The sequence below is a fragment of the Paramormyrops kingsleyae genome, chromosome 4 (assembly GCF_048594095.1).
Source record: "Paramormyrops kingsleyae isolate MSU_618 chromosome 4, PKINGS_0.4, whole genome shotgun sequence".
Classification (NCBI taxonomy): domain Eukaryota; kingdom Metazoa; phylum Chordata; class Actinopteri; order Osteoglossiformes; family Mormyridae; genus Paramormyrops; species Paramormyrops kingsleyae.
This window is the reverse complement of record NC_132800.1, coordinates 39,023,510-39,049,888: the sequence shown is the minus strand read 5'-3', so window position 1 is coordinate 39,049,888 and position 26,379 is coordinate 39,023,510. Positions and strand designations below refer to the sequence as shown.

The following is a 26,379-nucleotide window of genomic DNA, read 5'->3' as shown; positions in this document are numbered from 1 at the left end:
GTGTTTTGGTAAATGGCTGTTGTTAGTTTATAAAACAGTGCTACTGCTCTTTGCCGCTCTTCAAAGACAGTGATTTATCAGTGCCACAGACAAGAGAAGAGCACTGATTTAATAATATTTTTGATGAAGCATTAATACAGTATATATTTCAGAGTATATCTTAGGTATTAGTATATCAGTTCCTGCATCTAAGAGTATACCTTTGGTATTAATATATTTGTTCCTCCATTTCAGAGTATAGCTTTGCTATTAATGTATCAATCGTTTTCTCGCAGCTTGGGGTACTGAGGATGGCAGTGTCCTCATTTTTTATTTCTGCACTCCTTCCAGTCCAAAGCAGAGCGTGACAGAATAGCACAACCAGCAGGCAGGTTGACGGGTCGGCGTCGTGGATGATCAGCGGAGCCCAGTGGAGCCAGCAGAGGGGAATCCGGCCTCCATCCAGCCTGCAAACATTGCATCACCCTGAGTTTGCGTTGACCACAGCAGCAGAGGCTGGGTGTTTCCCAAAGCAGAGACTGTCCTGCAGAGTTTAGCATCTGTCCAGTGCCCCCTATGTCCCCAGTGTCTCTCCCTCATTGACCATCGCCCTTCCTGATCCGCTGCACACAGTGCTTTGCTGAACAAGTGTCAGGATGTAAGAAACCCTGCCCTCCTCTCCTTTACTGGACAGAAATGTTTACTTTAAGGTGTCTGTTTACAAGACCAGCATATACTGTAATGATGCTTTTTTAAAATAATGTTCAATATTTAAAAAAAGAGATGAAACTGGGTTTTTTTTTGCGATTGGACTTCTGGGGACATTTGGTGCACAGGCAGCAGGTTTGGCAGGAGAATGCTCATTATTTATTTTCCAGATGAATCCATCTGTATTATTCATCAGTCCTGCTACAGGAAGGACCTGCGCCCAGTGGTCAAATGACCAGGGTGGAGAGTGTATGTTTAGGAAGTAGTAAATATACATTAATGATGCCTGCAAACTTAGCAAATTGTCTTGGATTGCAATTTGGAGATGTTGCTGTTCATAAAATATGGAACAGGAGGGCAAGAGAAACTTGCAGTCAACAAGCCATTGAGCAACGTGAATGGGATCGGTCCTGCAAAAACTAAAGGTTTCTGAAATAATCTGGACAGCTATGACATTTATGTGATACAAAGGCATGAGAAAATGAAACTGCATGCCTTAATGTGAAACAGTCAGGCTCTTTCCCATAAAATCTCTCACACACCAGAGATATTTAAACTAAAAATCAGACTGGATATTTCTTTAGAAAGATTTCCAGAATGATCTTTACCTTATTCCCAGCCAGAGCGTAAAGCTGATCTTCACTTCATTCCCAAACAGGAGGTAACACTGATCTTCACCTCATTCCTAGTCAGAGCATGAAGCTGATCTTTACTTTATTCTGAGAGAAACATGAAATTGATCTTCACCTCATTCCCATTAAGAGTGTGAAGCTGATCTTCACTTCGCTCCCAGCTAGACTGTGAAGCTGATCTTCACTCATTCACATTAAAATCTTGAAGCTATAATGTTCACTGCATTCCAAATCAGTGAATTCCCGGCAGAGTGTGAAGGTGATCTTCACCTTATTCCCAGCCAGATCAGGAAGCTTATTGTCACTTGATTTTCAGGCAGAACATGAAGCTGGTCTTCACCTCATTGCCAGGCAGAGCTTGAAGCTAATCTTCACTGCATTCCCAGTCAAAGTGTAAAGCTGATCTTCAACTCATTCCAGTTCAAAACTTGAAGCTGATCTTCATCTAATTCCCTGTCAGGATGTGAACTTGATATTTACCTCATTCTCAGAGATAGTGTGAAGCTGATCATCACCTCATTGCCAGTCAGAATGTGAAGCTAATTGCTACTTTGATCCCAGCCAGAGTGTGAAGCTGATAATCACCTCACTCCCAGCCACAGTGTGAAGTTGATTGTCCTTTCATTCCCAGCCAGAATGTAAAGCTGGTCTTCACCTCATTCCCATGCAAAGTATGAAGCTGATCTTCATGACATTCTCAGTGAAAGCAGCAAGCTGATCTTCACCTTCTTGCCAGTCAGAGTGTGAAGATAATCTTCACCTCATTTGCAAAGTGTGAAGCTGATTGTTCTTTCATTCCCAGCCAGAACGTGAAGCTAATCTTCAGCTCATTCCCAGCCAGAGTGTGAAGCAAATGTTCACTGAATTCCCTGTCAGATTATGAAGCTTATCTTTACTTCATTCCTAGCCAGAATATAAAGCTGATCTTCACCTCATTCCCAGCCAAAGTCAAGCTTATTTACACTTCATTCCCAGCTAGAACACGAAGTTGATATTCACCTAATTCTCAGCCACAATGTGAAGCTGATTATCCATTCATGGCCAGCAACAATGCAAAACTGATCTTGACCTTATTCCCAGCCAGAGCGTGAACCTGACCTTCACTACATACCCAGTCAGAGTGTGCTGTTGACCATCACCTCATTGCTAGCCAGAATGTGAAGCTCATCCTCACCTCATTCCCAGTCTGAATGTGAAGCTGATCTTCTCCTCATTCCACCCAGAGTATGAAGCTGATCTTCATCTCATTTCCAGTCATAGCATGAAACTGATCTTCACCTCATTCCCTATAAGAGTGTGAAGTTGAAATTCACCTCATTCCCAGAGACAGAGTGAAGCTGATCATCACTTCATTGCCAGCCAGACCATGAAGCTGATTTCTACTTTAATCTCAGTCAGAATGTGAAGCTCATCTTCATCTCATTCCTAGTTATAATTGTGAAGCTGATTGTCCATTCATTCCCAACCAGAGCATGAAGTTGATCCTCACCTCATTCCCAGTCAGAGCATGAAGCTGATCTTTCCCTCGTTCCCAGCCAGAGCATAAAGCTGATTTTCACTGCATGCCCAATCAGAGTGTGAAACTGACCTTCAACTCATTCCCAGTATGACTGTGAAGCTGATCTTCTCCTCATTTCCAGTCATAGTGTGAAGCTAATTTTACCTTCATTCTCAGCCAGAGTATAAAGCTGATCTTCACTGCATTCCCAGTCAGAGTGTGAAACTGATCTTCACCTCATTCTCCGCCAGACCATGAATCTGATCTTTACCTCATTCCCAGCCAGAGCATGAAACTGATATTCATCTCATTCCCAGCTAAAGCATGAAGCTAATCCTCACCTCATTCCCAGTCAGAGCATGAAACTGATCTTTCCCTCGTTCCCAGCCAGAGCATAAAGCTGATTTTCACTGCATGCCCAATCAGAGTGTGAAGCTGATCTTCACCTCATTTCCAGTCATAGCGTGAAGCTAATTTTCCCTTCATTCTAAGCCAGAGTATAAAGCTGATCTTCACTGCATTCCCAGTCAGAGTGTGAAACTGATCTTCACCTCATTCTCAGCCAGACCACGAAGCTGATCTTTACCTCATTCCCAATCAGAGCATGAATCTGATCTTCACTTAAGATTTTGAGTCTGATCTTTCTTTCGCTTTTTGCTTGTGATCTGTTCATGGCTTTTTATGCACAATTTTTTAAGTGCCATGTGGCAATGAAATACTACGAATGGGCAAGCTTCATGGCCTCACAGTTACTTCCATTTAAAATGCTGGGGTATTATGTTGATATTCATATTTTGGTAATCCTTTTAGGAAAAAATAACTGCTTAATGGGAAATTTAAAAATTATCTTTCTTTAACATGCACACGGAATTGCATGCTTTTACAGAAGTAGCTGCAAACACATCAGTGAAGCTCTCTTTGAACCTTTTGATTAACAACTCTTTCAAACACTCATCTGGTCATCATCTAAGCATCACACACACAGTATCATTTTCAAGCTGGACTTACAATAATTTGGACTTGCAATCATAATCAATCTTCATCTTGTCTACTTGCTGCTCTTTGAAAGCTGTGAGGTTGGTATTTGGTTGAGTAGAGACCTTTAATGATAAAACATCAGCATGTTAGAAGTCCATATCCCAAGGTCTGCTCAAGCATATAATCTTCTCCCAGGAATGGGTACAGCCCCCTGTAAAAGCACAGTCCAGGATCAAGCCCCATGAGCCATCACTGAGATCCAGCAGAACCTGATTTGTGCAATGTAGGAGTGTTAAGTCATCTGTAAAATCAGACAGTGAAGACTGTGATTGGCTTACAGGCATGTGATGACTTATTCTATTGGAGATTATTATATGTGTTTATCAATAAAAATATAGCATGTACTTGTGAATATTATAGCTTTATATATTGTTGCCAGCTTCAGCAAGTAGCACAAAAATGTAGTTGTGTGTGGACTTGGGGATCTAAAGGGCTTCTTCTTGTAAGAGTTTCATCACAAGTTCTGCCTTAGCACAGCTATTAAATGCTGTGATCATGTTCAGGCCAGAAATATACCCTGCAAATAATCACATTGTGGTCTCATTTATGCCATTTTGGGTCATCGCACCAATGGACTTGAAAATTAAACTCCTGCTGCTCCGATGCCAACATGTGTTTATTTGGGGCGCTGTGTTGTCCTGAATGTGCTTTTTGTATTCTCTTGGGGTATTAGTTTACAGAAGCCCCGTGTGCAACACACCATAACCATAAAGGAGTCCACATCACTGCGGGAGAAGAAAGAGAACGGAAAGTTTGTAAAGATAACAGAGGAGCCGTACAGTCTGTTGAGTGTCGTTCTAATTTTCCACGACAAACAAAGAGGCAAGTGTTAGATTTCCAAGTCACTCTCACTCCTATTGTCACTGGGCAAAATCCTTGGTAGCCAACAGAGATGATATGTTCTTCTCAGCCCTGAAAAACAACAGACCACCTTGTCTGGGATTTGTATGTCGCCACGGCGAGCCCTTTTCCCAAGGAGCTGAATTAATAGCAGTTTTGCCAGATTCCTCTCCACGGCCCAATAGGGATGCTGATTTGCACCATGTTCGGAGCTGTGTGTCAGATTAAACCTTTGGCAGCCTTGAAATAATTCTTTCTGATGTGGAGTTCCCAGGAGGTTCCTCACATAAAGTCACCGTCAGCTCAGGGGTCAGTCTTACGAAAGCACATTGTCGGCTCTTTGGGGGGGGGGGGAATAGCCCCAAAGCTTACAATGCAGATATCAGATTCATCCGATAGCGCGGCGGGCTTCACAGGGGACATTCAGGGGGACAGGTGTTTGATTGGTGCTCCTCCTCCGACGAGGTAGAATGTCACCCAGCCATATGTTCCCCATGCTGCCGTGGCCCAGGCTACGATCACACGGGTCAGGCCGCCGGAGAAGCGGATTCCGTATCGACCATGCCAGGGAGACTGCCTGGTGCCTCTCACTGGAAACACGCCTCACCTGGGTTACGCCACATTTCCGTGCTGTGGGAACCAGGTCATCATGTGAAGCTCTAGCAGCAGAGTTGAAACCCTGCTAAACGGAGAACCATTTCGCTCACGTCAACAAACTTGAACTTCCCACAGATTACAGAGGTGCTTGATTAGATCCCTAAAGCCTGTGGGCCCTGGTTTGACAGCAGGCAGGACCTAGAACATGTTCGGCATATCGCTGGTTTCTCATCATACCATGATTCTGACTATCTTTACCGCAAATCCGATATATACTAATCAGCACTAATTGAGTATTTGCATGCAAGGCACAAAGAGAGAGAGGAACTGAAAATAGACGTTTATGGAGATGGAGAAGGAGTGCAGAGGCTCGGAGAGGGAGCTAGACCCCCTTAGAATCACTCCTGTGCCCCTGGCCTCGGTCTCCTACCATGCCGTGTTTCAGTTACATCTGAGGGAAAAGGAGCTCATTGTACAGCTGTCAGATGTGATAATGGAGCTTACCGGCTGGGCAGTTTGACTGCAGAGAAGCGCAGTGTTACAGTACATGGTGCCCGGCAATGTTACAGACAAGTCATATCACATGGCGTCCTGCAATGTTACAGACAAGTCACATCACATGGCGTCCTGCAATGTTACAGACAAGTCACATCACATGGAGTCCTGCACTCTTAGACACAAGTCACAGCACATGGCTTCCTGCAATGTTAGAGACAAGTAACATCACTTTTCCTGAAATGACCTCTGTTTACTCTGGGATTTGGTCCTCGGTTGGCAGGACCTCCTGATCTCTTGCAGCGTTATTCTGCATGCATAGCGACGTCGGGTCAATGGGTCAACATTTCTGCATCAAATGCTAGGTCATGGTCATGCTTTTCTATGCATTAAAATACATATTCACATAAGAGGGCTGCAAAAATCACAGAAGAGAGCATAAATGTATAAGATCATGCATAAAGCACTGAAGGATTACATGCATAAAGTAATGAAACATTTAAGAAAATAACGGCAAACAGCCGAGAGCGTGCACGATTAGTTTTTATTTTTCATGGATACACAGATACATCTGTGTTAGAGCAAGCTGCCTGCCAGCCCTTCTGGAAGGAGAGTCAGGTGACCCTGATTATCCATCCTGATTGGTTCCATGTGTTCCTCATTCTGAGCAGTTTGTATACGTTGTACTGTGTTGGTTTCCCACAAGTGACCCAGACCCCAGCGTCCACGCTGGTCTCAAAACCCATAACGTCCACATGTTTATTCACTTATTTGTTCCTCAAAGTGTCATCTGCAAATTTGTTTGCTTTTCCTTGATTTTTCTGTTTAGCTTTGGGTCATATTGGCCCCATCAGGTCTGGCCTGACTCTGATTGGTGCCAAGCTAATTGGTGCCAAGTGCCTGTATCATGTGATTCTGTTTGCTGTAGCCACCTGACTTTCTCTCACTATTTGAGTAAAATTAACTTTTAAAGAATTAAACAAATATTTTAAAACGGCAAGTACAGTATGCCCAAGATAGCTTGTTATGAAATTGCATGTTAAACATACACAGAGATTGAGGTCATTGTGCCTGTATCTACAGGCTCTGTCTTTATGTAATTTATTGTCTGGTAGACGCCCAGTACAGGTATAAACATGGCAGCCCTTTTCCCCCAGTGTCAGGGAATTCTGGCAGAATGTCGCTTCTTTGGAGAATGGTAATGATCCCATGTGCTGGAAAAATGGATGTCAGTGACCTGGTAACTCCAGAACACATCTGGGGCTCAAAACGCCGCCCTTCTGGAATTCGCTTTCATGACATCTTATTATACATGGAATTCCCTTTGAATTCCCACCCCTCCCTCCCCCCCAAAAAAAACAAAACAAAACAAAACAAAAAACACTCCTACTGGATGTACAGTGATTCCAATAATTCTCTGACTGGTCAATAAATGCAACGGGGAAAAAAAAGATTTGCGTGATCCATCTCTGATGACTGATACAGCCTGGATTCACCTGACAGGACAGCTTTACCTTCGCCTGCCTGTCTTACACTTCAGCACGGGCTAGACCTCAGGGCTGCTGTGTGAGATCACAGGTTACAGTAAGTCCCAGGCAAGATCAGCTGGTTATCAGTCTCAAACTGTCTAAATATATGACCAGTATGCGTAAATCAGGACTTATTAACGTGATATTCCACTGGCACTGACATGCTTTTAACGAGAGCAGCGTGTCCTAGGAGATGCTGCGTTCCATGTGCTTCCCATCCGTTCTGTCACTTCGGAAAGTTACTTGGAACAGGAATGTACTTGTGCTGTTTCACTTTTTGCGCATTTGATTGCAAAATCAGGCTATCAAAGCCTTTCCTGGGTTCGATTAAGTAAAGAAATTCTACTGATATGTCTAGCTGACATGTTCGATTAGCACGCGAAGGGAATTAATTGCAGGATGGCCGTGTGCCGGGGAGAGCAGCTTGTGACAGCTCCCTCGTGAAGAGCGGTGACTTCGTTTGCATCGCTGACGTGACTTCGTTTGCATTAATAAAACGAAGCAGTGTGTCTTGTCTTGCGAACACAATCCAAATTGCAAAGTAAATAAGCATACAAATTCATATTTTTTGCTGTATGTCAGCGGAGCGCAGTACAGAAATGGTCCATGTCGGCCTGGTGTGTTGGTTTGCTCTGTGTCTGTGGGGCCACGTCTTGCTAATATGATATGTGCTTCTGAGAAGCTTATTCAGTAAAGTAGCCCTGCATCAATAGAGGGAGCCTTTATTTTTATTGTAATTCTTCTTTTAAACAATGACAGAGCACATTTGTTCGCAATAACTTGCCAAAGTAAGAAATCTTATTTCCACCCCGCTCTTTCCAAACACAAAAAATATCTCCAAACGCAAGTAAGAACAGAGCAGGCAGGAACCATATGGTGTGGATACATCTGACTGCCATACAAAAAGTCATTTTAAATACAGTGTGTTTGAATTCTTGCTTGTTCCTGGGTGGAATAAACTAAAACTGTGAACAAAACAGACAATATGTAATCAGTATGTCATTCTCTGATTTTTCTTGCTGTACAACATCAAATATACTTTGATGTCCTCTCTTGAGAATTTCATCATACGATTGGTTTATTTTGGTGCCATTCCATTAATATGTACATAATTAATAAGTCTCTGGAGATCGAGTCCCAGCTACAGGAGCATATAATTATGAATAAAAACTAGCTATTTTGATTGATTTTGCAACTTTCGTCCAGTTGGACGTAATGTGCAGACTCATAACAATGAGCTACATGCTACAGCTTCAATGTGGGGGGCAAGTTTCTGCTTCTGTCTGTGCAGAAGCCGTTTGCTTAACCTCACATATGTCATTGTGCTGTTAGATTTATTACCGAGCATGCAGTTAAAAAACTTGGGAATCTGATGGCTTGGCTGTGTTTTACTTCTCTGTCATTTTGTAGGTAAGTCATGGGGCAGTTGCTGAGTGCAGCCTCGATAGCACTTAGGAGGGAATAGGGCAGAATTGTGACGGCCGTGTCTTTCGGCAAACACTGGTGGAAGTGTTGAGTTCAGGGCCGGCTCCTCCGCGTGATGGGATTGTGTCACACTGTTGGAAAGTTGATACGTGCAAGGTCCTCATCTGAGAAATGTACACGGAGAGGGAGATAAAGCTGGAGACTTTGATTACATTAGAGGTGGAAAGTTTAGGTCCAGAAAGTTAAAATCCAGACCAATATTTTGTTTCAACCAACCAGTTGAATACTCAGTGACTGTGATTCTTTATTGGTTGGTTGAAACAAAATCTTGGTCTGGATTTGTGCTTTCTGGACCAGAACTTTCCACCTTTGGATAACACGACGTGTTGCTTTCCAGTTTACACACTCTAACGGTGTGTAAAGTGGATGGTGACGCATAGCGCACTCTCAAATAAGCACAGTCTAAATATACCAGCATCTCTCAATAAATGAATGAATAATGAATTTCCCACGTAACGGGGGATTTTGACTTTTTTTTCCCCCACCTCCGAGTCTTAAATGCAATAGAACATTAAATAAAACATAACCCACGCAGACGCTAAAAATGTTTGAATGTTTCCAGACATGTCTGAACTGACTCACTGTTTACGGGTTGCCGAACTGTACTGGCCGCATGAGTTAAACAATTAAGTGGTTTAATACGAAGGGGAGTAGGTCTCGATATGCTACATTAACGCTGAAACAGTCTTCAATACACATATGAGTTAAAATGGAGCTTGTTCTGCATGACTATGAGTGTCGGGGCCTTAGGGTGAGCTCTGTATAAGCCAGACTTGCTGTTTTAAGACTCTTTTTCCCTCTGAGGGTCCTGTGCCCTGTGGACTACTGGTCAACTGGGAGAGGGGAATATCCTGCTTATAATGGTATCATGCTGGTCAGCATTGTGTCGCCCCCTACAGGTCCCCTGTGAACTTACAGGTAGTGGCCTATGAGAGAATGATTTGCCAATGAAGGGATAAATTCACAGGCACCGCTGTGTTTCTCTGTGTCTCCTTGGTTCTCTGAATGAGTGTGGATTCCTAAAGCATCATGAGGTCCTCCTCATGTCATGGTGGTTGTTCGGAGCTACCGGCCTGGAGGCCTTTTCATGGAGTGCCCTTGTCGGGAGATGTTCAGACCCATGTTTTGGTTCCTGCTAAGCCTCAATGTCACTTTCTGGCAGTCAGCCTTGTGGTCCGCACGCGCGGTGAAGCATTGCTTTACTCTCGCTTTGTTGATGCTGCCTTCAAGATAACTCGTTCTCTCATTTTTTGGCATGGTTGTTGCCCCTGGAAACAAGTACGACGCATGTATTAGTCAGTAACCCCAGAGGACACTTAACCTTGGACCTCTCTGGTTAGCTTTGAACTGATTTAGCATTGAGAGACTTCATCTGTTTCATCATTATGAATCAGCAATAACCCAAGAATTAATTTGTTTATTGAGTTTCCACTGGTCTGTGGTCAGAAATTGGCCTTGGGCAGAAACTTCTATACTTTGAATTCAGTTGCATCACATTCACAAATAGTGCAAACGAAACACCTCAATGCAGGTGCCGATTCCTGAGCATTGAGCTCATTTCTGACTGAACATTTGTCCTTAAACACTGTCCTGTATGGTCACATTCAGTCTGAAATGATCAGCCCTGCAATACTAATAGTATCAAATGTCACATTTTACATCCATCTGTGCTGATAGTGGAATTTCTATCAGGTCTGTCAGTGTAAATTTATTTGATTGGACAAAGTGAGCCTGCATACGGTCAGGACTTCTCAGAGAGAGATGGCCCTCTTGTCCACATCTTGTGGGAGGTACTTTGCAGTTCATTCAGTAATCAAATACACTGATAGTATTTTTCATGTTACTCTTTTTTGCTAACTGGTGATTTTAAAGGATTCTCTATGCAAATTGGAGCTACAGGACTTTGGGCTGTGGAAGATCGCCCTCACAAACACGGGCAAACTCCTGACACAGAGAACTGAGGCAGCCCTGCTCTGAGATGTGATGTCACAGTGTGGCCCACAATCCTCTGCGCCTCTGTAGATTAGAGACGTCTGACATACCTGGGAATGGTCATCAGCGACTGATGGTCCAGCAGATAAAAGATACTGACAGACATATGTAGCTCACCATACTGGTTGCTCCCGAAAGCAAAGCGGTGGGGGGGGGGGATCCCTCTACGGGTCACACGGGCACACCCCCATGTCCCCTAGTGTATATATGAAACCAAAAGGGTCCATAAATAAACATATGTGATATTTCTCATGAAAAGGGCGGTACAATAAATTAAACAGGACAACACGTCAGCCACAAACAGTCCGAACCACAAGAGCATCATGCACAGAGACGCTGCCATACCCACGTCAAAGCCACGCTGCTCCTGCCATGTGGAATCAGTCACGAAACTCGCAAAGTTATGTTTTATAAGCGGAAAATCCCAGCACTTAAAACGTAACTTAAACCTTTCATTACCATAAAGCCAACGTCCACGTAGCACCAGAAATGTTAATATTTCCTTTAACCAGCCAAACATTCCTGACCGCTGATGCATCTTGCTGTTTTGGGTGCTGGGTCACATTATTCTGTCTGACAGTATTTGCTTATGAGGCTCAGGCTGTACCCTAAAAATACCCTCAAGAGTCAGGACTGGTATCTTCAAAGCACGTCATGTGACACGCTTGTTCCCTGACTGGATTCCCAGGGCTCGTTCACAATACAAAAATGAGGCGTTTATTTCTGAGGTGTGGGGGGCATGGCAGCCAGGCAGCTTCACATGTGCTGTGTGCCCCCCTACTTCCGGCTCCAGGACCAACACAACCCTGTACTGGATAAGCAGTCCACAAGGATGGATAGATGGATGGATGGATGGATGGATGGATGGATGGAGTGGCAGATCCTGGCAAGGGCAAGATGGGCAATTGCCCAGGGTGCCATCTTCCGAGGGAGGTGCTGACTTAGCAAACCTGTCAAAAAACATAACCACCCCTACCCCCCCACATGATGCAACATCAACTTTGACCATGACTGGATGGATGGATGGACTTTCTAAGGTGCCTGGTGAATGACATGGTGCTGCTATCTGGCCTGGTGTCTGCCTGTTTGAAGGTGCCAAACAGAGACAGGTGGCTCCTGCCACAGGGACCCATGTAGATCTGTTTAATTTTGGGAGATCTTCTCAGCTGAGCTGCTTTCATACCCATCAAGCATTCAACCACTGTTCTCCCAGTCTGAAAGCTGCACAGAATCTGGTCGAAGTGATACTTACTTCCCATTTTATGCCTTACATGTTCAACTCTTCATACTTAATACCTGCATGATGGTCGCTGTCCAGGACTAAATGAATGAAGCCAAATAAAATGGATAAAGTGTGGGAGTGACATGGGAATCAGTCCTGGATGCTGGACGCAACCTTCAGGGGCCACACGAGCTCAAGAAATCACACACTGATGATTCAAGTTCTAGTGTACAACCCATGAGTTTTAATGAAGCAAAAATACTGTAAAATAAATTAGATAAAAAACACAGCCACAAGCACAGATCTGCTTTGTACAACACAGCAATGTAACGTATCAGAATCTCTGTATATACAGAATAACCCTTTTTTTCAGTCTCAGTTCATACACGGTCACCGGTGGCGTTTCTTCTGCAGTGAGAAACGCAGAATAAAAAGAAAATAAAACACAACCATGTTGTCCCGTTGTCTCTTTTCCAGGTTTTGTACAAGATTAAAGTCGGGAGTAGCGTCACCATCAAGGACATCTCAACTCCAAAAGACCGTTTAAATATGACATCGAGGGGGGCGGGGCGGGGGGGGGGGTGCAGCATTAAAAACGTCTCACAGCGAATCTGTTTCACGGGGTGGGGGGCGCAGAATGGTAGGAGGAGAGGAGAGCACCCTCCCGACTCCTCCCATCCCGGTTCCGAAATTCCTAAACGAATCAGACGCAGATGTGCAGCGATTCCCGCCTGCCCCATTATGCGCGCGTGTTCTGAGTGTTCAGTCGCTGTCAGGATGCGGGTCCTGTCCTGTGAGCGGATTAACAGCAGTGTCGGAACGTTCCGGACTCTGACAGAACACCTGATGGAACGCTGTGGAGACTTCACACTAATGACTGGTGACGGTCCCTCGACATCTTTGGTGCATTAAGAGGACATATTTAAAGATGTATTACGAGCGGCGGCTCTGATTAATGTTTTCTTCTCTGCTTATTACGTTCACTTGCTGTGAAATGTGGATCTTTAATCCAATCCGAGAATCCGATTCCCTCTCGAACAAAAAACTGGTCAGGATGTTGGTTTAGTGCAAATTATCAACGTTTAGAACGTCTGAAAACAAAATACGATAATAGAAATTACAAACATAATAATAATAATAATAATAATAATAATAATAATAGAAATAATCATAATAATAATAATAATAATAATAATAATAATAATAATAGAAATAATAATTATTATTGTGTAGAGAAGTGTTTGGCTCCAGCAGCTGGACAAATTAATTCTTTCAAGTATCTTTCAACAATTAAAACTGATAACAAGTACTTCCAAAAAAAGTATCAAAAAGTCTTCCTTTTAAGCAGGTAAACAATTCCGAAATGAATGAACAGGAATGACATGTAATACTTGACATGTTGCATAGATCTACGCTGGTTTTCAGGCACCATTTCAGCTCTATCGTGGTACTGCGGGGACACGACCCCCCCCCCCCCCCATCCCCCCCTCACACACACACACCCCCCAACCCCGCTGTACCTCACCACATAAATACTCTGTCCTCCCCGCCGTACCTCCATTTGTAACAAAAATATATTACGTATCTCTCTCTTTTTCTTAATCTGAAAGTGCCACAGAGACTGTCCTCCCGTCAGCTTCACTCACTGCCGAACAATTTGGCGTTGTCTCAAAGTAAGGCTTCGAGTCCATGACCAGCGGCGGGATGGCGGCTTGGTGGCCGCGCTTGCCCTGCCCCGCCCCCCTTGATCCCAGGCCCGCCTCCCCCCTCACAGACGCACAGGCGTAGTGGGCCGATGCTTTCCCACGTCCCGGGGACCTTAGGAGCAGCCGCACTCCTCCACGATCATGTTCTGGATGTCCTTCTTGACGATCTTCTGCTCCTCGTTGTAGTATAGCATGGACATGGCGCGGAGGCGCGTGGGCACGCAGCACGACTTGATGTTTGTGAAGGGGCTGTAGCCACGCATGCGGTAATGGTTGATCACCGTTGAGTGGAAGGAGAGGGAGGAGCCTGTGATGCTGGCCACGTGACTGGGGCAGTCACCCTCACAGTAGTTAGCGTGGTAACCGGTGGGGGCGATGATCCAGTCGTTCCAGCCGATGTCCTTGAAGTTGACGTGGAACTGCTTTTTGCAGCAGATGCGGATCTTGCCGTCACATTCAAGGCCTCGCTTGCGGCGCCGGTGTGGCTGGTTGCCGGCTTGGCGCACCACCACCATGAGGAAGGGCCTGTGGGACTGCTCGCGCTCGCGATTGGACGCCGGAGCCAGCACCGGCGTGGCGTTGGACTCGGCACACTGCTCGCAAGATACCGTCAGGCTCAGCGTGCTGGCGCCCTGCTCCAGCAGCTTCTGCACGGCGCCCGACACTGGGAACGTATGCCAGCCACTGCGGCGCGTGTCCACAGCCTTCTGTGCTATGGACACTTCACGGACCTGCCCGTCCGGGGCTTGCTGGCGCTGCAGCAGCCTGATGGTGACCCGGGCCCGGCTGCGGTTAGTCTTGGCCAGCTTGAGGAACAGCCAGACATTGGCCTGCTCCACCAGAGACATGTCGCTGCCTTCTTTCGAGATCTGAAAGTTGATGGCATCTGGAGAATCTCCTGGAAAGAGCAGAGAGGAAAGTTTCAGCTTGAGTATCAAGCAGCTGTTCACTGGCACCTGAAGGACCCCTGTGATTCAGGGCTGCCCAATGTCTGCCGGTTTTTCTGAATTCACCTCAACCCCATTTGGCTTACTACTGCCCATATTATGGAATATCTGCAGAGAGATGGAGATGGCGGCATATGACAAAGGGTCACGGATGGATTCGAAAGTGATCTTTACAAAAATGCAGCAAAACATGCCATTAATTATTTAGAGAAGCGTGCAAAAAGGCCACCACCTCTAACACACGGATGACGTCCTTATAACAGCTGAACAAAATTCTGGCAGAAGCAGCGCTAAAGCACAGAGCTTAAAGCCATGCTTTCTCCTGTCTCCCATCCGTATGGCTGTCTGCACGTCTTCTCCGACACCACATCATCCCCTCGGTGCCGGTGTGGACGTCAGGCACGTTCAGTGTGTTACACCAAGAGTCGCAATCAAAATCAAGAGACCCCTGTAAGCTTCCAGGAGGCTCACCATGCACTTTCAGTAGCCCTCGGCCAACACGCCTCCTTCAGGCCATGTTCCTACGGTGCGGCTATCCTAAACCCTGACAAGGTGGACCCTGCTACTCCTTGCCATATGGCTGGGAACCAGCAAGGAGCAGCAGCCAGAAGAAGCTCAGATTGGTGTAACTCTTTCCCGACACTCGATGATGCAACCGGCCTGTATGTCTGGTCATAGGAGACGCCGGCGGGCTGTTTATGAGATAAGAGCTGCATTTTAATCCAGACTACACACAGTAATAATAACAATAGCATAACATCAGTGTGTGTGTAAACTAAACAGCCATCACAGAGCTGTCCAAACACAGCTGCGGATGGGGAAGTATGAGTAGCCGGCCTGCCGTCTGCCTGTGCCCCCAACACTGGTGGACGAGGGGGGCGAATGCAGGCCTTCAGGTGGAAGATCTCACCTGGAAGTTGCTTTGGGCCATGGGACACAAGTCCCGGGACGATAGAGGGAGAAGACACACATCGTCAGACCGCCCCCTGCCACACAAAAAATAACTGCATAGCTCCAGCAGACACAAAGACGGATTTGCACATCCCTGTCCTCACCCTGAGGATTCAGGGACAGGGGAGTCTGACAGTTTACTAAACTGCCTCTCCAAGAGCAGCATGTTCAATAAACAGCCTCTTCCTCACATTGGAGGCTGGGCCGCTCCAACCAGTTAATGTTCCACATCAAGGAGAGCTGTGGTTGTATTGGTGAGAGCTGTCCAGAAGTGTGGCCCTCAGACCCTCGCAGGAGAGGCTCCCTCTCATTTCTGAAGGGTGAAGCTCGACATCGGCCGGGATCCCAAACCCTGCACCTTCTCTAGCTGAAAGCTTTATAAGGCACCAGTTTCAGATGCTCACTGTAGACATGGTTCTCATCCGGCACTTATGTTACACTCATCTCCCTTGTGACGCAGCTACCTGTCCACAAAGCTGAAACTACTCATATAATAAAAAACAGCTCAAGAATGTAGAAAAAAATAACATTAAAGTTGTAGTGTTAATCCACAGCAAAGCTAATATTTGCACAGTTTATCTGTCCTGATTCGGGTTATAGCTAGCCTGTCCTCTGGGGGGCGCTCAGGGGTCACACCGATGGGCTGGTTACTGCTGTCACATAGGGACAATGACAGGGTGGGCTGTGCTCTTGTAAGCTCACTGTACTTCCTGCTAACTGCTCATGGCCCGACTCTAAAGACCATAGTGCCACAGGCGAGGGGTACTGGGGGGGGGGGGGGGGTAGTCCGCAGTCCGTGAGTACTGAAAGTGTGCCAAAGGTCAGCCACGCCCCCCTCTCACGGTCTCTGTTCAACTGGAGGTGAATCTATGGCCTGGGACAGGGATCCACAACAGAGCCATAGCAGGCGAGGTGGTGAATTACAGCCTCCTGACAATTCTAACCTTTCTGGGATCTGCTGAGGAAGCCCTCATCTCACACTCTCTCTCCCAGGCGGGGACAAATGCTTGGCAGGTCGGTGAAAAACTGAACATAAGTCTCTCCATTCTCTTCTCATCAGACTGTCCATCCGACAGTCGAGGGCACAGCTGTACGATATCCCCAATTACAGTGGCCATCATACATCGCGATTTGTACATAACAAACATGGCTTGGGTTTCCTAAGCTGGTAAAAGTGATTTTCTTTGATCCAGCGTCCACTAATTGCCAGAAAGTAGGTTACAGGAGCATAAAACCAAATGCACATCGGCCAGCCGTGTGATGGGTTTCCATGAATTAAGCCCGGGAATGACACCCCCTAATAAATGATGACAGGGCAGGCCTGGACCGGGCAGGGGGGTGGAGGACAAACATGCTAGGACTCCCTGACAGCTTGGAAAATTCCGAAGCTTCAGGACTCTGCCCCGGAAACAGGAAAATGGCCCGAAGCGTCATTTAAGCCACGAAACATAGGAACCGGGAGAGGTTTCACTTCAGCTTCCCGAAAATGGCCAACCGCGATTTGAGTGGCACGTTCCTGTTCTGATGTCGTCTCATGCAGCTTCCTCTTCATGATCGCATTGGTCGTGTGATGTTCGGGGGTGTGAGGTGGACGTCACAGGCTACGGTGGTATGTTCAGCAAACAGCAAATTTATGAATGAACCTCTGAGCTGGAAAGCTCCCCTGCCCCCCCACCCCAAAAAAGCATGGCCTTATTGGTCCGTTTAGTGAGGCGCCTTAGAAAATCCCAGGGAAGGGAGCCCAGCGGACATGTGACCGGAGCGCCACTAACAGCCTACTTTCTGACGGGCGTATCTATTCAGAACATCCATCGCAAGGACCCCCGCCATCAGACAGTCCCCAGAAATAACATTCGGCTGAATGGTGCTATTCCACACTGGTGCCAGTCCTGTGATTTGGACTGGACCCGGTCCTTCTCAGCTGCCGGTAACACCCTCAGCTTCACACATCTTCGATGGACCCTTATCCCAGCGGGCTGCACAAAGCCTGGAGTTTCTTTGGCACATAAATACTCTTTATACGGTTCTTCTATGCCATTACATTGCCCTATAAACTGGACCGGACCCCTCAGCCACAGCAACCACAGCCAAATCAACAGCACTGCAGCAGCCTGCACTTCAAGGCGAATATGCCAGGGAAATGTGTCGGGAAAATGACGAACAATGAACGTTACGGGAATAAACCTTGGCAGCCCGGCGTACAGTAACATGTACAGTAAGAAGCGTCTAACTTTATTTAAATGAGTATCTGCAGAGCACCTGAGGACAGGAAGGTTGTTCATTTTTCACTTTTAACTTGAAAAGCTCCCAGAGCCTGAAAGACGACAGGCACTTCGGCAGACAGGAGCGATTAGTGCGCTTCCTGCCCCGAGGGATAGGGAGCGGGAGCGGCCGGCTGTCCCAGCAGCACACGCTGCTGTTTGTGCAGCTCTCATGTTCAACTGGAGGGGAAAGTCGATTCCGGCGTGTGGGTAAATACGGGGGAAGCCTGGTCCCGGGGGGGTTAAGGGAGTCGGCATCTCCAGCTGGTCGGGGGACTTCCGTCTCCCGCTTCCCTGCTCCGCTAACAGGGAGTGGATTCCGCGGCTCAGGGGGATGGGCTCTGCTCACCACGTGGCTCCGCTAGCCAGGAGGTTGGTCTCGGCGCCGGTCCCGTGCAGCCTTCGGGTGTCAAACCCCTGGCTGTGGGTGTCCAGCTCCTGGAACCCTCCCAGCTGAGTGCGGTGCCCCCCACCCCCCACGGACTGCTGCACACTGCTGCGCTCGCCTGCATTCCTTCAGGTGCTGTTTATTTAGTGACTCGCTCTCCCAGTGCCGTAACTCTGCGGCTGCCTTCCAGCTCCACGTCCCCCAACCCCCCCCCACCCCTCCCCAAACCCTCCTCTGTTGCTTCATGCTGAACTTCTCAGCTGGTGTCAAAACCAGTCGCGGGGCAGTGAAGCCAGTCAGCATCACTCCCCTGTAACTGTGTCAGTACCGGTAAAACCACTGTTACCCGCACCCCTGACCAATGGAGAGCCAACGGGGGGGGGGGGGGGGGGTTAGAACCTTGACCACACTCTGCTAGAAGCACGTGGACAGCATGTTATGCTGGGAGAGTGCCCCCGCGGACGGGGTTACGTGACCCTGCACCGGATAGCCCCCCCCACCCTAACCCCGGCAGCGGGAGCCTTTACAGAAGCCGGTGGTGGGGCAGCCCCCACGATCACACTTACAAAAGCCCTACACGGGGCCGCAGCCCAGGGCAGCGGGTCTTTACACATGATTACGGTGCGATTCTTTTGAGCAGCAGGAGGTAACCAGATGCCGGGGGGGGGGGGGGGGGGGGGGGGGGGTGCGGGGGCGCTGCCCGACTGATTCAGCTGCTTTTCTCTTTTTAAGTCAACAGGTCTCCTTAAGCCCCGGATATCTGCAGGTGCTCTTAATTAAGCAGCGCGCAGCACCCCTCCCCACCCAGCAGGGGGCGCCCCTTCAAAGAAGTAGGTTTACAAACCTGCCTGAGAGGGTTATAACCGCACCGGCAGGGCAGCGTCGGGGCTCCCTGCACACACACAAACGAGGACGTGGACACACATCTGCAGAGCTCACCTGCCTCGGCGAAGGTGATGATCTCGGAGGTGAGCTCAGCCAGCTCGTCCATCTCGGCACGGCTCTGGCCCTCGTCCTCGATCTGCACGCTGCCGTCGTCGCTGACGCGGCCCACGTGCAGCTTCTTGATGGCATTGAGCAGGGCGGCGCGGGGCACCGGCTGCGTGATGTTGGGCCGCGCGCTCAGGTGCAACATGCTGAGGATGTGCCGCTTCACCGCCTCCACCATGTCCTGCTGACCCGACGTTGCCCCCTCCCTTGCCATCCGTGCCAGCGCGCAGGACGGGCAGTCGGTGGCCAGGGGCGACAGCTGATCAGTCCCCTTGGCCAGTGCCGGCCCTGCAGCGACCCCAGTGGGGGTGGGAGAGCCCCCCCCGGCCAGGATCCCACAGAGCAGGAGCAACAATCCCGTGAGCAGCACCAGTGAAGACATCCTGCGGCGGACGCAGCCGGCAGGCGGTGAAACAGCGCTTAAGAGCTCAGAGACACACACGCTCCCCCCCCACCCCCCCGCGGGCAGAAGGACAAAGAGGCTGCGGCGTGTCTGTGTTCACACACCGGAGAGAGCCGGACACCAGCTCACGTGCGTGCAAGTGCGTGTGCGCGCGTGTGTGTGAGTTTGAAAAAAGTTTGGCAGAACGAGCGCGTAACTTCAGAGGAAAAAGTACAATCCCTGGCTGAGAGGAGACGCACGGAGCGAGAGGGCAGGAGGTCTGCTGGCTCTGGAGAGGAGCAGCGCTGGGCTGCTGTCCCCACGAAGTTGGTGTGATGAGTGGCCGGCCCGCCTGGTGCCTGTGGACGTGCAGTGCTGTGGAGACTCACAGAGATTCTGTCTGCCGGAGTTGAATGGCTGTGTAGAAGTGGGCAGGGTAACTGCGCTCTCTCTCTCTCTCTCTCTCTCTCACTGTAATTATATCTCCTTCCCTCCTCCCTCCTCCTCCTTCTTCCCTTTTTTGTCACCCGACGTATCGGCGAATGCGTATCCAGTACTAATTTCAAACACTTCGTTTCAAGTTTTTTTTTTTTAATCCATTAACTCCAGACATTTGTTTTTTTTTCCCCTCTGTATCACACCATACTCAGTCCATGTATTGGATCACTGTCTGTATCTCTGCTGATCCAACACTTCAAAACCCATACAATACAAGAACTGTACCCAATTTGCATTATAAATTTATGCTTAGAGACAAATTAACGTGAACATTTTTCTAATATAAGAATCAACATAATGCTCATCAGGAGTTCTACAGGTGGACTGTAGTGATTTCAAGCAAACTTGTATTGCACATATCACAGGGTTTTCTAAGTGTTCATGTTCATTTTGGCCGATATGTTCTGCTATTGTCTTGGTATTTTTGTAAAGGTGTACTTTTCCTCATTGCGTGTGTCATATGTGCGTGTGTCTAGGCTCACATGTGATTCATTTCTGCTACTCACAGAATTTCCATTAAGCACTAGAACGACGCATTTCAAAGAAACTTCAAAGGCGAGCGGATTCCTGGGATTCACTGTGACAGACGCTCGTGACATGGACGAGAAAGAAAGCAGAAGTGTGTGTGCGCGCGTGTGTGTGCGCGCGCGTGTGTGTGTTTGTATATGGTATAAATTACAAAAATATAGCACAACGCTTTTGCCAGGTCAGCCAAGGATACTAGCGGGATCCTGGAGTTCATCAGAGACACACATTCACCTGGTGGAGGTTTACTGACCACGACCGAGCGTCTGTCTCTCAGATGAAGGATACTGACTGAGCTGGGAGTAATGAAGCAGTTTCTTGAAGTCTAAGGTCTCAGTAGGAGAACATTCACTCGGCATGGGTTCCAGCCTACAAGTGTGTTTGTGTAGTGTCTGTACATGTACATCCGTGTGTGTCCAATTTGTGGTCATTATTGCAACACACACTTATGCCACATGACATGTGTATTACTTTAGAAGAATGACTGATGTTACTACCATGGAAATTTTGTGTGTTTATGAGTGTTTATGTTACTTACATCCTTCCTGATATAGAATGGGGTGTAGATATGGTTTGTCATAGTGGTAGTTTAGCTTGGTGTTGAATGCACACGTTGCGTAATTTTCCCGGCTCCCCCTGTGTATGTAAACACATGTACGGGTTTCCCGATCACTGTGATGATGTGGCTGCAGTGTGGAAATCATTCGCATCACCTTCCATTTTTAGCTTCTGTGGGAATCTCACAGTGCACATCTGTCCGTCCTTCAGAGGCACATGGCACCATCCGTTCACTTACATGCACTAATGTGTGCAGTAGATACCAATTTAATGCTCCTCAAGGCAGCCACTGTTATACATGGACCTCCACATAGGTCTGTTCAATGGCTCCTTCTTGTGGTATGGCTCCCTCCTGTGGTAATACAGCGCAAGCTGTGTCTTTCCTTGGTCTGGCACACAATCAGAATGCTGAATGGGTCTCTTTTTCTCTCTGATTTTCTTTCATTTTTAGAGAAATTTTCAGGAATTTCTGCTTTCTATGTAACAGCTTTTACTCCTTCCGCCTTTGAATGATATTGTGACATTGACCATGAATACTGTCTCAACCTCAAACATAAGAGGCAAAGCCATAATCTGCATCATGCAAGCAAAAGTGAAGCGGCCCTTTATTTCTCTGCAGGCATGGGGAGGCCCAGCTGTCCTGCGTAAATATTTCCATCTGATGTTCAGCAGGACTTTCGAGTTATTGGCAGGACATTTCACAGCTGAACCCAGAGGCAAGCACAGGTGCTTCAAAAGGAAAAATAATGTTTAAAAAGTTATTTACAGAACAAAACATGTCCATATGTGAGATTACAGAAGGATCTATCTGTGTGAGAGATCATGGAAGGCGGGACCCATCCATGTGTGAGGTCACAAATGGGGAGACCTGTCTGTGATCACAGAAGGTTTGAGTTTACAGAATGTGGGACCCATCCTTGCGTGACATCACTGAAGGTGGGACCCATCCATATGTGAATTTACAAGAGGGACCCGTCCAGGTGCGAGATCACAGAAGCTGAGACCCGTCCATGTGTGGGTTTATGGAAGGCGAGACCTGTACATGTCTGAGATCACAGAAGGCAGGAACCGTCCATGTGTGAAATCACAGAAGGCGGGAACCGTCCATGTGTGAAATCACAGAGGATGGACCCATCCGTGTGTGAGATTATGGAAGACAGGACTCGTATGAGTATGAGTTTACGGAAAGCGGGACCCATCTGTGTATGAGATCATGGAAGGTAAGACCAGTCCCAACCTGTTCATGTCTGAGATCACGGAAGGTGGGAACCATACTGTACATGTGTGAAATCATGATGGATGGACTCATCCATGTGTAAGATCATGGGAGATGAGAACCGTCCATGTATGAAATCACAGAAGGAGGGACTCATCCATGTGTGAGTTTATGAAAGGCAGGACCTGTCCATGTGTGACTTTACGGAAGGTGGGATCCATCCATGTGTAAGATCACGGAAGATGGGGGCCCGTCCATGTGTGAGATCATGGAAGGCAGGACCCATCCAGGTTCGAGATCACAGAAAGGCGAGACCTGTCTGTGTCAGTTTACAGAAGGAGGGACCCGTTCAGGTGTGAGATCAGAGAAGGTGAGATTCGTCCATGTGTATTTACCAAAGACGGGACCCGTCCATGTCTGAATTCAAAGAAGGAGGGACTCGTCCAGGTGCGAGATCACATAAGGCAACACTCGTCGTTGTGTGAGTTTATGGAAAGTGGGACCCATCCATGTGTGGCATCACGGAAGGCGGGACTCATCTGTGTGTGAGATTACAGGAGGAAGGACCCATCCAGGTGCGAGATCACAGAAAGTGAGATCCATCTGTGTGTGAGTTTCCGGAAGGTGGGACCCAACAGTGTACAAGATCACAGAAGGCACAACCCATCCATGTGTGAGATCACGGAAGGTGCGACCCATTCATGCACAAGATTACAGATAGGGGGGACCTGTCCAGATCATTTTATTAGTGAGCTCTTATGAAATCATTCACATGTTCATTTCTATATTAGGGTTGACTCTGGGTCAAATGAGTTTCATTTCAGATGACGACTGATGCATCAGCATCTCCTCCAATTTTCCATGCCAGCACCAGTTACTTTTTCCTCTCAGAAATTTTATCATATCTTTTTATCACAAAGCCGGTGGGTTTAAAGCCATCAAGATGCTCTCATTAACCCACCATCAAAGTACCTGAGCAGAAGCATTTAGTGACGTAAGAAAAGCCCCAACAGTTCCTATTACAGTCAGCTGGCTCTCCAGAGGAGCGAGATCACCTCTGCTGTGGGCTGAATGGTATTCCTGTGCTGGGAGAGGATGCTGGTGAGATATGTTGCCAGGATACCACACAGATGTTACCGCTTCCCAGTTAGCACATATTCAGGAGGCTCGGGAACGAGTCGTGTCCCCGGAGCCGCCTGACGGTGACGCTGCTCAGCGGCTGGATCCATCAGAATCACGTCTGCGTGTGTAAGATGGACAGTGGCCTCCCACTCATACTCTGCCCACGCGACGCACGGTGAAGATGAATCGATTAAGGTGAGTGACTGTACCATGACACAGAAGCAGAGGAAGCCAGAGTTTAACATTTCTAAAAGGATTGTGGGAAACCTCAGCCTCGTTGCACAGACGTCACCGGGAACAGAACGGGCCTCTTTACAGTAAAGCTTCCAGCATTTGCATGATTCTCTGTCCACTTCAGAGCTGAGGCACGATGAGGCATGGATGACTTTTCTTCTCTATGCATTTCACTAGCCCGTATGTTAAGTAATAACTGTTCCCCAATCACCATACTACTGACCTTCAGATCCCTTTAAACTGAAGTGTGTGTGTTTGTTTCTTTACTCAAGAGCATTCGTAGTAACTGTGCCTATGGAGAGTTAACCCAGAGACACATTATGCAATATCATTTTATTTCTTCAGAACTTCATAATATGAATCTAAGATCGTGATAAAGTCATCCACTGCAGAAACAGAGAAAAGAGTACAAACCATTTGACCTTGATGAAGTAGTGGTTTGCACACACCACCAGGCTGCAATGTTCCATTAGCTTTTGCTGAAAGAAGAAATAGACAGAGAAATGTAGGTTTTCTCACTGATGTAGTGGTCTCTTTGAAGTTCTGACGTGTGAAGATGGAAAGAAATGTGGTGAGTGAAGGTGTGAAAATGTGAGGATAGGGGATGAAACAAGTGCACTCAGAAGAAGAGGTGACCTGCAATAAGAAGAAGAGGCAGTGACCAGCAGTGAGGAGAAGAGGGAGTGACTTGCAGTGCGAAAAAATGGCAGTGGCCTGCAGAGAAGAGGCACTGGTCTGCAGTGAGAAGGTGAGCCAGTGAGCTGCATTGAGGAGAAGGGGCAGTGACATGCAGTGAGGAGATCAGACATGAGCTGTCAATAACAGCTCAAGCATTTCCAGCAGCTGGATAAATGTACACTGATCCACCTATGTCTTGCTGAAGCTGCATGGAAGCACAGCTGATAAGCTCAAAGTCATCAGATATACTGGTGTAGACACAAGGCTGGAGACGTCCATCACTGCATTGTAGACACGAGGCTGGAGACGTCCATCACTGCATTGTAGACATGAGGCTGGAGGCGTCCAGCACTGCATTGTAGACATGAGGCTGGAGACGTCCATCACTGCATTGTAGACATGAGGCTGGAGGCGTCCAGCACTGCATTGTAGACATGAGGCTGGAGGCGTCCAGCACTGCATTGTAGACATGAGGCTGGAGACGTCCATCACTGCATTGTAGACATGAGGCTGGAGGCGTCCAGCACTGCATTGTAGACATGAGGCTGGAGGCGTCCAGCACTGCATTGTAGACATGAGGCTGGAGGCGTCCAGCACTGCATTGTAGACATGAGGCTGGAGGCGTCCAGCACTGCATTGTAGACATGAGGCTGGAGGCGTCCAGCACTGCATTGTAGACATGAGGCTGGAGGCGTCCAGCACTGCTAGAGTAGGGGAATATGCTTCTGTGTGATCGACCACAAACACACAGGTGGTATCTTCTGCCTCCCCCCGCCCCAGCGTCTGCACACGCCCCCTCAGCGCCCACATCTCCGCTGCGTGCTCATAGGAAGCACTCCTCAGTGGCCTCCATCTCCCACACTCCCCCTCCTGCTCCCCCACTGACGGACACAAACGTTTAGCCATGTGCTCCGTGACGACGGCCGCCTGTCGTGGCCACGCCCTCATGCCGATGCATCACAATAACGTCTGGGCCAGACGTGTGACAGAGCACAGGGTATTACCACTGGCAGGAAGCAGACAGGGTGAAGCCGGGGATATTCACAGATGACTAAAGGAGAATGAGCTTCTGAGTCCACCATGGAAAGTTGAGTGATGAAATCTGGAGAAAATGACAAACCTTCCTTTGAAATCTTCAAAGAAAAGTCAGCCCCGTAGGCTGTCTGACCACTACATTTTCAACTGCCTCTGTGAATGAGTATCATTCTCAGACTTTGAGGCGAAAGAGAGGTCAGCGAGAATGGCCATTATTGTTTTAGGCCAGAGGTCCTCAACTACTATCCCCTGAGGAGAAAATTCCAGAAGCAACACAATGCCAAGGTCAATGGCTCCCGATAGCATTCCAGGCAGGATCCCAACTATCTCGATCAATCACGGTCGATCACATGGTCCAAATTACATTGTGTCTCAGTGTATTGCATAAATTTAAATGCTGCAGGGACATACAAATCATGCTGTTGCATCTAATGCTATTAGCTATAACATAAAAATCAACGTCCTACATCTTTACAAACTGGGTTTCAGAACAGGCTATGAAAGACAACAATAACTTTAAGGTGTTGGTCTATAAACTTTACTATCTTAGGCTTCGTTTGTAGCTTCCTGGGTCATTCCTGTGGTGAAACTTTAAACGTTGACCATATGCGCATGTGGCATTATAAAGCTATTACTAAAGACACAATTAATACTCGGTAAAAAGGTAAATGCTGTATGTGAAACATTAAGTGCGTGTGAGTGTAGAGTTTGATCGTGATTCACCGTGATTCCCAGGTGCTGATGGACATCTGTGTAACTTTGTGAAGTGGCAAAGCTGCATCACAGCCATTAGTCTGTGATGAATACAGGGCGAGCACACAAAGGTACATACACACACAGATACACACACACACACATACACACACATACTGT

The 26,379-nt window shown here is 47.5% G+C and overlaps 1 protein-coding gene and 1 long non-coding RNA gene across 2 annotated transcripts; both read right to left on the bottom strand.

Annotated features, from left to right (window-relative positions):
- Positions 1–229: 229 nt before the first annotated feature.
- LOC111859532 (uncharacterized) lies at positions 230–11,371 on the bottom strand. The gene is made up of 3 exons (XR_002841840.2): positions 11,253–11,371; positions 3,826–3,917; positions 230–446 (listed from the first exon to the last, which is right to left on the bottom strand). It is a non-coding gene; the product is annotated as an uncharacterized lncRNA (long non-coding RNA).
- A 2,118-nt stretch (positions 11,372–13,489) lies between these two features.
- On the bottom strand, positions 13,490–20,104 carry inhbab (inhibin subunit beta Ab). Its single transcript, XM_023842292.2, has 2 exons — positions 19,208–20,104; positions 13,490–14,619 (listed from the first exon to the last, which is right to left on the bottom strand). The coding sequence occupies exons 1-2, from the start codon at positions 19,638–19,640 to the stop codon at positions 13,835–13,837; spliced, it is 1,218 nt and encodes a 405-aa protein (XP_023698060.1). The 5' UTR covers positions 19,641–20,104; the 3' UTR covers positions 13,490–13,834.
- Between the last annotated feature and the right edge of the window lie 6,275 nt (positions 20,105–26,379).